General features: G+C 34.4%; 1 protein-coding gene across 2 annotated transcripts in view; it reads right to left on the reverse strand.

Moving 5' to 3' along the window:
- The window catches only part of TTC27 (tetratricopeptide repeat domain 27), a 90,625-nt gene that overhangs the window by 69,373 nt on the left and 9,212 nt on the right, over positions 1 to 12,040 (reverse strand). For both annotated transcript variants that reach the window (XM_085543240.1, XM_015857781.2), the window contains 4 exons: positions 11,912 to 12,014; positions 9,551 to 9,715; positions 5,471 to 5,607; positions 3,048 to 3,160 (listed from right to left, as the gene is read on the reverse strand). In XM_085543240.1, the coding sequence (XP_085399366.1) occupies positions 3,048 to 3,160; positions 5,471 to 5,607; positions 9,551 to 9,715; positions 11,912 to 12,014 (518 nt within the window). The remainder of the gene's footprint in view (positions 1 to 3,047; positions 3,161 to 5,470; positions 5,608 to 9,550; positions 9,716 to 11,911; positions 12,015 to 12,040) is intronic.

Here is a 12,040-nt window from a genome sequence, read left to right on the forward strand (position 1 = left end):
GAAAGGGGAGACAACACAAAATCCTAAAGCAAACTGAAATACATGTTCCATTTTCAAGGGTTTTTAAAAATTTTTATTTATTTTTTAATTAGCTATCACAGAATCAAGGTGGCATATGGGAGCCTTATTCTCATTTTGTGGATTAAAACACTCACATCTAAAAGTATTATATAAACTAAAATAGAGAATCCAGAAGGATACCTGGTTTAGAGCTTAGAATTATTCACTTCAGCATGAGCCAAAAGAATGAGCTACTCAAGCTCAAACTGCAATTATCTAACTGCAGTCCTTTAGAGTTGATGATTTCATTAAAATTTCTTTTCTTCTTAGTAACAACAATAGACCTCTGATCAATCAACCAAATAGTTCAATCCTATAACAACACAAGCACTTAATAAAGCACATTGTGTGGAATAGTGAGAGAGGATGGGAATTACTGACGAGACCTGAGAAAGATAACCACAACCTTCCTACACATCTGTAAGGAATAACATTAGCAGAATAGTTGAAAGGCAATTTATTCAATGAAAGTAAGCACAAAGAGATCCTTTAAGTCACCTTCAGGCAAATGTTTGTCCAATGACTCTTTCTTAAAGACCTCCCACGACAGACATTCCACACCCTCTTCATGCACCTTACAGTGATGTTTCACAACATCTGGTACTAGATGTATGATTGCAGCCACAAGGAAATACCAACTGTGTTTTTGGTAGAATAGTGATGAGTAAAGGCTTAAAATAACAAGCAGAGATTTGGTTGTATCTCGTCCCTTCCTTGCATATTAGCTACTGCATTCGTGAAGTTTTCCCTTCTTCCCACATAAGACAGATGTGCTACCAACCTTTTATTATTATTTTTTTAAAGTGTTAGACAACACTGCTAGGAAATCAATCTGCCATGTGTCACTTTCTGTCTTTTCAAGAATTTGTTTTAATGGAATGCAGAATTTTTGTATATCTTAAAAAGATACTGATGCAGACAGAAAGGTTTCCTTACTCTAGAACAGATTTTTGTCACAGTTTTTGAAGCATATAGATGGACACCTTCCAGCTCAAAGCCATTATAAAATGGTTTTAATTTCCATTTCTGCTACATTCATGTTCAATTCTTTAAGACACCCAAGTACAATAAAGCAACCTTGAAAGATAAAGAAATTGTTCTAATGATTTTCCATACCAAATCAAATCTAAAGCTATATTTTATATCTGAATCTATATACAGAGTAGAAATATAGCAATGATTTAAGCATTTATGACAATAAGAAATGAACACTCTTAAGGAAGATAAAGAATAACCTTAGAGTAAGTTCTGATCCACAGCAGTAAAAGTATTTGCTCAGCAAATCAGTAAAAGCTAGACTGTCAGTAGTTTGGAGCTTACAACCAATTATTTAATCAGATTAGTCAGATCTACAATAGCAGTATAATGGATAAAATAGAGAAGGTGAGATACTACAGTTTGAATACAAGACAATACTGGGTTAGAAAATGAACTGCACATGAAAATATTTTTCATGAAGGAGATTGTTCATCACCCCACTCTTTACCCCTCTCCTTTTTTCTCCAAATTGATCTAGATGCAGCCTTGAATAGAAAGAAAGCTTACGTCTCTGGAAATAAAGAAAATGGAAATAAAGAAAGAACAAAGTCACAGTACATACTATTGATTTTTTCACTGTAGTGAGTGGACTGAATGGTTAAAGGGCATAGCTGAAACCAGAGATGCAGAACTTCATGCTTCACTTGAACCAAGCCAAGCAAACGTCTGGGCCTTCATAAAGCTGCAATCTGAGAAATGGGTATAAAAAAGAAAACAACTTCCTCTCCTCTAATAATTTTCACCACATTTTATGAAACAAGAAGGGAAGAAACAGCCAGAAACACTGATAAGTTAGTGGGGAAATTTGGACAAGCTGGGAAGGTATCAAGATTATAACTTGTGCTACAGAACAAGCAAAAGCCACACACTACAAAGGAAAAATCTTCAGTTTCTGGGTTGCTAGCTTAAGCCACTGAATTCCCTCACTGCCCTTTGGATTGCCTGTTATCGCTGCAACCCTATAAAAAAGATCTATATTAAAACATCCATATGCACATAGAAAACAGGTTTGCCTGAGACTCAGGAGCTTGAATTCTCTCACTGTTCTACTTCCAGCCTTCTTTTGGGCTTGACAAGGTATTTCAGCAGCACTGCAGATTCTATTGTTTTGCAAGTTACAGATTGGAAAATTGCTTTTAGTGGAAAGAATGATGAATATTGTAACTAAGCGACTGTTCTTATTTTGCCACACAAATACTTCTGAAAACAATCACGCAGAAAAGATATGATAAAAACTTTCTTCAACTTAGCAGACACGTGTTTATCCATAAGAAAACCAGGGTATTCATTGACAGCTAGCCTCCTATTTTCAAAGCTCAGACTGCTCTTATTCTTCTGTGCCACTTCTAAAACCACACAATGCAGAACACCTTTAAACCAGGTAAAGAAAATGCCGGTACAAAACCAGAGGAACTTTGTATTACAGCTTGTAACTAGCGGTAGACATTCTGAATCCGTACATGTACTTCCAGTGCAATGAAAAGAGGGGCAGAGTTCTTCTTGAATGATACATATGATTCTCACAGCAAGATAAGCACTAGAGACTCTGAAAGATATCTTCAAAACTTAGCAAATGTCATCATAATATTTGAAAGATGATTAAGCTCAGGCACAAAGGAAAGAAGACTTTCTCTAGAATAAAAGAATCATAAAATCACAAGGCTGGAAATGACCTACAAGATCATCTAGTATTATCTTGTATGAATATAATGATACAGATATAATATAATGATATAGACATTAATGAAACACTGCTGAAAATCTGTTCTGGACTATAATGTTTACACTGAAGAAACCGAAAATGTGTCTTTACCCTGTACACAGAACGGAAAAATACAAAAACCCATCAGCTTCCCAGTTTATTATTTCCTTACTACAAAGATTCATGTGAAGGGAGGCTGGGAGGTGTATTTATTTGTTTTTAAAATGTAATTAAAGAATTAACTTACCAAATTCCAAGGATTACAGCAAGCTCCTCTGCACACAAATCAGGTACTTGGTACCGATCCGCATCCGCTAATTTTATCTCATTAAGGATTGTATCATCATTTAAATCACAATTCTGTTGAAGGAGAAAAATATTTTTTAAACTAAAACCAGTTGTGAAATATGATAAAAAGTAGCATTAAATAAATGAGTGCCTTTCAAATTTGAAAAAATATAAAGGTTTTTGGAAAAATGTAACACAAACATCAGAAAATTACTTAAATAGAAGGCAATTTGTAATCATCTTGAATCCTATCCCATCATGATTATTCCTCTGACTGAGACAATGGAAGAAAGCATAATTCAAACCATTTTTGCTATAAGTATGTTCATTGTTAAGCAAAAGACCAGTGAGTTACAGCATTCAGGAATACTTTACGGTTACCTGAATATTCATCTTAAATAACAGCTGTAGGAGAGTTCACATTTCAAATGGTTGCACGCAGTATTACTTAGAATCACCTTCTCCTCTATTATACGTAATCAGTTTTGTCTTGTCTATGTGACACTAAAGAATTTCTTAACACACAGGTTTTCATGTTAGCATTCACAGACTGCACTCTGGGATTTATGGATTTATTTTTTAAGTCTCAGCAAACTGTAACCAAGTAAAGCACGCCTAGTGCCAGTAGAATGGATTTCCTTACACAGGGAGCAGTTTCTTCTTTCTTTTTGTTTTCAAGAGTATTAAAAATGCAAGAAACACAGACAAAAAAGAAACAACCAACCAACCCACAGAACTAGCACCTTCAGAATCTCCACCTTCTGCTAGTGAGGTCAAAATGAGTCTCCATAGACTATTTAAAAGGGAACAGAAAGGTTTTGAAATGGATTATTATTAGAGTCCTTATGCAACACCCTCAAGCCTGAAGCTTTCCTTACATGGAGACTGTCAGTTTAACTGAATGTGCACTTTCAGATCTTAAGAAAGCTGATTTGTGAGCCAAACTTTGAATTTATCATCTCAAGTACTGATCCTGCAACACAACAGTTTTCCTTCTAGTACAGTCTGAGATATTTTAGCTGCTCAGCACCAGAGGCAAGAAGGAAATTCTTGGCCAGACAAGATTCCAGTAACTGGTCACACTGCTATAGTGGTTGCATTTTTGGAGTGCAATTACTGACATTTCAATAGTGAAATAACATGTTTAGTCATCTTCCTGAACATTAACAGAGGAAAAGCTCTATAACTAAGAACTCCATGACAGGAGATAAAAATTAGAAGCTGTGAGCAGCCTCAGTTTGGCTCTTATACAAACTGACAGGGACAATTCTATCAGGAAATTCTCCTCTAATCCAGGGCAATTCCTATTTTGTAGAAAAATACAACACTTTGCTTTATCCGCAAACAGTACATGTAAATTAAGATTAGTGAAAGGGGAAAGAAAATTCCAATAATTTTTCAGCATTCTACACATCTTCCATAAACTTTTAAAAGAAAGTCTACAGGGTACATTGAACAACTAGGATAAAGTGAAGCAATGCTGCTATCAGTAGCTTTTGGCAAACAGAAAATAGCATCAACTCCTGTTTAGCCAAACAGGACTGCACAGTACTTCCAGAGCAACTAATTTGCAATTAGACAAAAGAAACGCTACGGTTCACTGTTATAAATTACTGATAGATTACATGACGTCATACTCTGATACTGAGTTAACAGCAAATACAAGGTAGAAAATGGAAAAGCAAAAACATAAGTTAGTAATTCAAGGCACATATGAACTGGAAAGTCAAGCCTGGTTTCATACTTCTGACATGACAACGTGTGACATTAATGAAACGCATGAGCTTGAAATAACTTAGGTTTTCTTCAAAGCAACACATGGTTCCACTAATGCTGCTCTGTAGGATTTCTATAATGTAAACATGTAAATAAAAGGTATTGAAAATTTTTAAAAAGTAAACTGTGGGAATGGAACAATTACTTTCTTAACAGGCAGCTTAAGTACCTTAAGAGAAAATTTCTTGATAGTTTCTCAGATTTGCACAAAACTCAACTCCCTTCCTGCAGCCAAAACCACTCAAGTAACGTTTAGTGCTGCATTTCTGCTTTCCAGAAAGAGAAGATACACCTAATTAACCTAGCTTTATTTTGAACTTCATGTTTTCAATTTACCAATAGAGACATTGTTAAATTCTTCTGCTTAAGATTCATGGAAGTCTGTCACAGCATAACCTCTTTATAAAGTCTCTGCAGCTTGAAGAACATAGACACTGTCCCTCATCTTCTTCCAAAAACTTGCAGAAACTGCACATTTCTTCTAGGTGCCATTCACACTCCTCTTGTAAACACCCAAGAAAAGCTTAAAAACATTTTCATTTAAAAAGTTCAAAATTCTGAACACATTTTAAGAAATAAGAAAAGCAATTCCTCTCAAATACGTACCATAGCTAGGTTTTCTAGAGGAGTAGGTGCTGGGGTGAGCTCACTGTGAGGAGGGATAAATTCCTCTGATCTCTGCACATCCAGTATAAGCTGTGCTACATATTTTTCCTGAAATCGTGTTCTCTTTCCCAAAGCACCTACAGAAAATTAATACAGATTTACACTAGTGACCAATAAAATAAACAGTAATCCCATAGTATCCCCCAAACAGAAATGTATTGTGAACCTGTAATATTTACCAGTATTTTAAGTCTGCATGATTTGTTTGCAATAAATCACGTGTTCTCACTACTAGCCACAATGTATAAAAAAACCAAGGCATTACAAATATATTAATATATCTAGATGTGTCCTGCAAATCCAATTTTAGGTAAAGGCCCTGCAACCCACCATGCTAACTCTTGAAAACCCATAGTCATCCAATTTCAACAGTTCCCTTCTCTGAAATACTAGCAATAATCTGCAAACAATTGTTCAATTTGCCTGATAAACACTGCTGACAACACAGAAATATTCAGGAAAATAAAAATCTTGTAACATCTTACAAAAAGACATTTCCAAATGGAAACAGTTTAATGGAGTCTGACTGCCCCTGTTGATTTGGAGAACCTTCGGAAAAAATGATCTCAAACTGTATTTTCCAAAGTCCATTAATTTTGTTTCTAGGTCTATGTCAGCATTTAAGGACAACACTTAGACGTTTGAACCACATCTGATGGACAGAAAAAAAATAGGGAAGGAATCAAACTTTGATTTTTTCTTCAGTTTTGCATCTTTTCCATGCTCTTTCCTATCCTTTTCATCTACATTTAATGCACTAAAATGCGTCTGGCAAATTTGAGAATAAAATTATTCTAGGAGTTATTGGAAGCAATGAGTTTGAATTTCAGGTGGTACTGTGTAGAGTCAGAAGTTGAACTTGATGATCACTATGGGTACCTTCTAATACAGGCTGTTTTAGGACAGCTTAGAATTTTTTCTTAAGAATTTACATTAGTTGATGTAGTTCACATATCATTTAGAGATATGAATGTAGTTTGGATGGCATTTTCTAAATTAAGCTTTACAGCCACTGGTCATAATTTTGAATATTTCAAGTGCACTCTATGAAGGTCATCTTAATACTGACTGAGTCTTCAGTTCTTTATTAGACACTCAGGCAACTTTTACTAGCTCTGGCAACTGACATTTATTCCAAGTTGAAAAAAAAACACACAGCTGCTCTTCCATTAGAAACCTGCCTCCAAGCTGCAATCAAAGAATTTCAGAACTTAACATAACAAAATCCTACACAGAGCTAAAACCTACAAAAACCACAAGTTTGCTTGTTGACTATTTTACGTAGGTCAGGTAATGCAAAACATAAGAAAAGGAGAACTGAACTGTTCTCCCACTGTTCTCTTTACAGAGCTGAGTGAGATCAAACTCAAGTTTTAAGTTTCATTACAGTTCTGAAAATTTGCAGAATATTAAAAGATAATTTACTGTTCATCTGTTTAGTGGATAAAGGCCAGGAGATGAGGCCATCATCTGTGAGAATCATCTGGCACAAATGCTGTAATAGCAGTCATCCCTTTTTCTTCCTTGAGGTGGAAAGAGAGCATTAGGGAAATTAGTAATTAAACAGATTACTCCTTTTCTGCCAAAGACTCCTTTTAACGGAAAGCCCTGTGTTAAAAGTTCATGAAGTAATGGAAAAGGTCCTAAAAATATCACCTTCTAATCACATTGTGGGGGGACCAGATGGAAATAGAGAGGCTAGCCAGGAACTCATATTGTTTTTACACAGTAGCACTCAATTCACAATTTTAATAATGCTTGTAAGACATGATGCTGTAATTCACTTCCTATTGTGCCTTACTGTTTAAACCACTAAATAAAACACTCACAAAGCTAGCTATGTTACTATTAAACTTATCACCACCCAGATGTTGTGATTTTTTTTTTTAAATGTCTTTGAGACAGCTACCCCTCCATATCTTTTTTTTTATTTCCCTAAATAAAGCAAAGAATTCTTTGTTATTACAGGGAAAACACATCTATTTTCCAGATTAAAATATTGCATATATTTAAGTTGAAGAAAAAAAGTGCTTTCTTTATACTGCCAGAGAGAATCACAAAAAACAGGGAATCCAAATATGAGACTGTAAAATCTCTGATACTAGGAATTCCCACAGATGCATTACAGGGCATGAAAATAATATGTGGATTTCAGGCTCTAGCACTGTCAATTTTTCATATTGGATGATCTTCAATTTATTTTGGATTACCAGTCTTCATTTTAGTAAGATTATATGTGAGAAGGACCACAGCCTCCTTTTACTGGGAACAGTTTCATGGAGTAATTGATGATAGTGACTCATGAGGGACAGAAGGATGTTTTTTAATAAATGATGAATATAGGACAGACCTGGATTAATGGTACTAAAAAAATGCACACGGCAAAACAAGTCTGATTTCACACATTTTTAAAATAATGTTGGAAAAATATTGGTTTTAAATTTTTTAAGAACAGCCCAAGTTTCCATGACATAATAAAATATTCAGCCAGTAAGGACTACATCCATTATAGAATAAAATACTCAAAATCTTTTCCTAAAAAGGAAATTCCTTCCAAAACTCTTAAAGACATCTTTACTATAGGTTTAATTTTCACATTAAAGCAAAGTCTTTTTTGATGATGTCATAGCTCATGCGCTGAGCCAAAACATGCACGTCAAATTAATTTGTCTTGAATGCCAGCAATTCCCACATGTTCAACTCATTTCACTTGCCTTCAGGTTAAACATCCTTCATAATAATTCTAATAGATTTATGGAGATAAACCATAGAACTTTCAGGAGTTTCACAATATTTTTTCCATGAGTCGGTATCATTGCAATCTTGGTAGAGTCACCTAAAATAAAAACAAATCCACAGCACCCAGACTTGCTCATCCCTCCCCCCCAACTCTTCAAACAACAGCTTTTTTTTTTTCCCTAGGTTAGATTTAGGGAGATTACTCATCAATAAACTAATTATCTCATTTGAAGAATATACAACTGCAAGTTGAGAAATATCAGCTAATAACCATCTGGCACTTTACCTGTTCTTAGTTAACTAAATTTTTATAGTTTGAATATCATGAAAGGCACTGATGTTTTCAATAAAAGTCAAGGAAAATGTGGCTTTTTTTTTTTTTTTTCTTTTTCAATAAACTCGTTACAATATCAGTCTTGTAGTACTTGTCACACATGCAGTACATGTTGCACATTGGAAAGAATAGGATCGACTGAAATGGAATTTATCTGAACAAGGATATGGAAGTTACTCCTATGTTTTAGACAGATACAATGAAATATTATCAGTTCAATCACAGTAACACAAAAACAGTGTCACAAGATTTTCATCACAGATTTTTCGAAGTTAACCTTTAAAACCTTAGAATAAAAGTGCACAGAGTTCTACAACAATTATATTTATTTTTAATTAAAAGTATTAAATTGACAAATGATCTACACAAGGGTAGGAACAGCTCTAACCTAAGTATGAAGGAACAGTTAGCTTTGTGGTCCAGGGGCTGTGAATTTCAGTTCCTCCTATTAACAACCCCATTGGAAAAAAATAAAATAAAATGGGTACACAGGTTTTTTTTTCTATTTCTTCCCACAAACTCAAAGGCACTCACACCAAAAAATGGTGTGCACGGTGACATTTTGGTTACTTCACAGAACCAGGTAGAATAAACCATCTCTTATCTATATATGCCATTTTAAATAAAGTTATAAGTGCAGAAATCTAATCTTCCCGACTCCAAATAAGCGATTCTGAAAGGATGATTATTTGGTCTCAATAGTGATATTGTGATATGTCAGCAGTGAGTAACTTGAGTCTTTCTTTCAGGACTGTCGCTACTGCAGGAAATAAGTAGAAACTTTTAAGTGTTACTTACACAGAGGTCTAGATGAGTGGCATGAAAGGTGAAAGGTAGCATCGTACCATCATACAGAGGTATTTAAAGCCACTTTAAAATCAACTGTAAGTTACGTTGATTTTAAAGTTTTAAAAAAAAACTTTGATAAACTGCACATACAAACTTACCTGTAAGATTAATCTGCAGTTTTGCTATGTCTTTGGCCGTACTGAAACACTGTTTAGCTTTTTTGTACTCGTAGTAATACAAAAATGTATAGGCACACTCAAGATTGAACTGAACTGCTAAGTGCCAGCTTTCATCACCTGCAAACAAAGCTTCTGCTTCAGTCACTACAAATCAAGAAGGAAAAAAAAAAAAAGCTGTCAGGACACAAATCCTAGAGAATGATATTTTAAAATTACATTTAAAATACTAAGAGAGGAAATCTGTCATGATTAAAGTTAACCTTCATACATTTAAAGATACAGTGTATAAAAACATACCCATTTTTAAAAATCTTGTATGAAATGAATCTGAAAACTTCAGGAAAGTCAACTACATATTTTTTCATCCTTCACAGAATGTAAACACTTTAAAAACACACCTAAGAAATGCATATTCTTCATTAAGAAATCATCTGAGTCTTTAATGTTTTTAATGTTTTTGTCCATATATATTTTTTTTTTCTTTAAAGAGATACTGCCCAACGGACCATAATTCTTTTCCAGGAAAAGCTTTTTCTCACTCTTTTAATAAATAAATAAATAAATAAATATGTATATATTTCAGTAAATGATTTAGGACATCAGCCATCTTCACATGCTTCCCACACTCAAAACGCACAGTACCACTCTGATGGTTCTGATGGAAAAAATAAGTTGTTTCCTATGAGATTTTATAACAAAAAAAAAAAACAAATTTAATGAGGGGTTTTTATTCTAACGTAAGTGTAGACCACTGATTTTTTAAAACACTTCAAGTGACTAAATCCTGAAGGTTTACTGTCAGTGCAAAAGAGTTTACAAGATAATGAATGTGAATGTACACATATGGAAATGTCACAAGAATGCAACTTTGAACGACTTTGAATTGCTAAGAAAAAAAACCAAGCAGATTATGGCCTTCAATCTGACATTATTTCTCCATTTTTTAGTAGATAATAATTTTTGTAATTTGAATATAAAATTAATTATGCTAAATCCGTATATATTCTACAATGAAATAAAGAAATGCATCAATCTTTTCTTTTTGAATATTTGAAATATTCACTATGGTTGCTATGACAACTAAGACCCGTGAATTCAAACAGCAAAAAATCCACAACCTTACAAACTGCTCAACCTTATTTATCGATATTTATGATTTTGTATTAAAGTAATGCACTGAGAAGTGGTCTTACACTCCTGACGTAAATACCGTGTATTTAGAATGGTAACCACAAAGCTTGATAGGCTTAGGCATTTGAAACTTCAAAGACCTTTGTAGGAAGCTTCACACCGTTACTAAGCACAAAAGCACCAATGTTGCAAACACTCTCTGCCATCCCACACCACATCTTAGCAAGAAACACTGATGAATAGAAAGCAGCATTTAGCCCTCCAGTTTTTGCACAACAGCTGCTGCAGAACAGGAGGGAATCACCACAGCTATCTTACATTTAAGTGATGATGCTGAACTTACAGCTGAGAGCAACAGTTTAAATGGCTTTCCTCACAAATTTGAACTTTTCGTTTTGTAAAATGAACAAAGTTTCTCAGTCAAGTTGATTCAGCAAATAAGTTTATCAAGCCATAATCAAAGACTATTTTGAAGGCTTCCTAAATTATTTTATGGGATATATAGGCACTTGTTTGAAACCCCAGATGACTTTAATGAATTAGAATGTTAATAAACTGTATCTAGAGGCTATGGGCAGCAAAGCCTGCCTGGAAAAGCTCACTATACATCCAAATGTACTTTACATCATCATCCCTGAAAATCAGAGACTGGTCACCAGTATTTATGCAGTTTGTATGCATATGCAGCATTCTCTCCACAGATCAAAGCTGCACCAACTATTTCTTTTCTCCACTCTAGCCAGTACTATCTAATCTGTGAATTTAAAGCAACTTTAAGATTACTTCTCTTTAAGTTTCAAGTCTTTCAGTACTCCCAAGAAGGAAATGTAACAATGAAATAACTACCACTGATTAGCCTACGACAGATTCCATTTAATCTGCTACTGAACAGAACCAGAAAATATTTTCATGTGCTCTATACTCTTCAGCAATGTTAACATAAGAAAACCATTCTGCCAAACAATAACTGCAGTACTCAAATAGAGTTGCAAAACTCTGGCATCTAAATGTCTTTGTGCTGGAAATCAAAATCAGCATGTGATATACAAATACTTGTCAATTCAAGTAAATTCTTGTCCATCTCTACTCTCTGTAATTACTCAGCCCACAAGCTTCATATTGCAAGAGTTATGCCTATAAATTCCTATCCCCCAAGACATCTTACAACTAATGCTGTAAAGTCAACAAACCAAGTAATCAGAAACATACTTTGTCTTATACACATCTGGGCGAGAGTAAATAGCTGGGGTGATCTCTCCTCTAACAACTGCTGGTGAATATTCACACATCTTAGAGTCCACCAAGGTAAGGTCTGAAAGAAAATAAGGACACTTCAAG

The sequence above is a fragment of the Coturnix japonica genome, chromosome 3 (assembly GCF_054131305.1).
Source record: "Coturnix japonica strain WE chromosome 3, WE-NBRP24, whole genome shotgun sequence".
In the NCBI taxonomy this organism is placed as follows: Eukaryota; Metazoa; Chordata; class Aves; order Galliformes; family Phasianidae; genus Coturnix; species Coturnix japonica.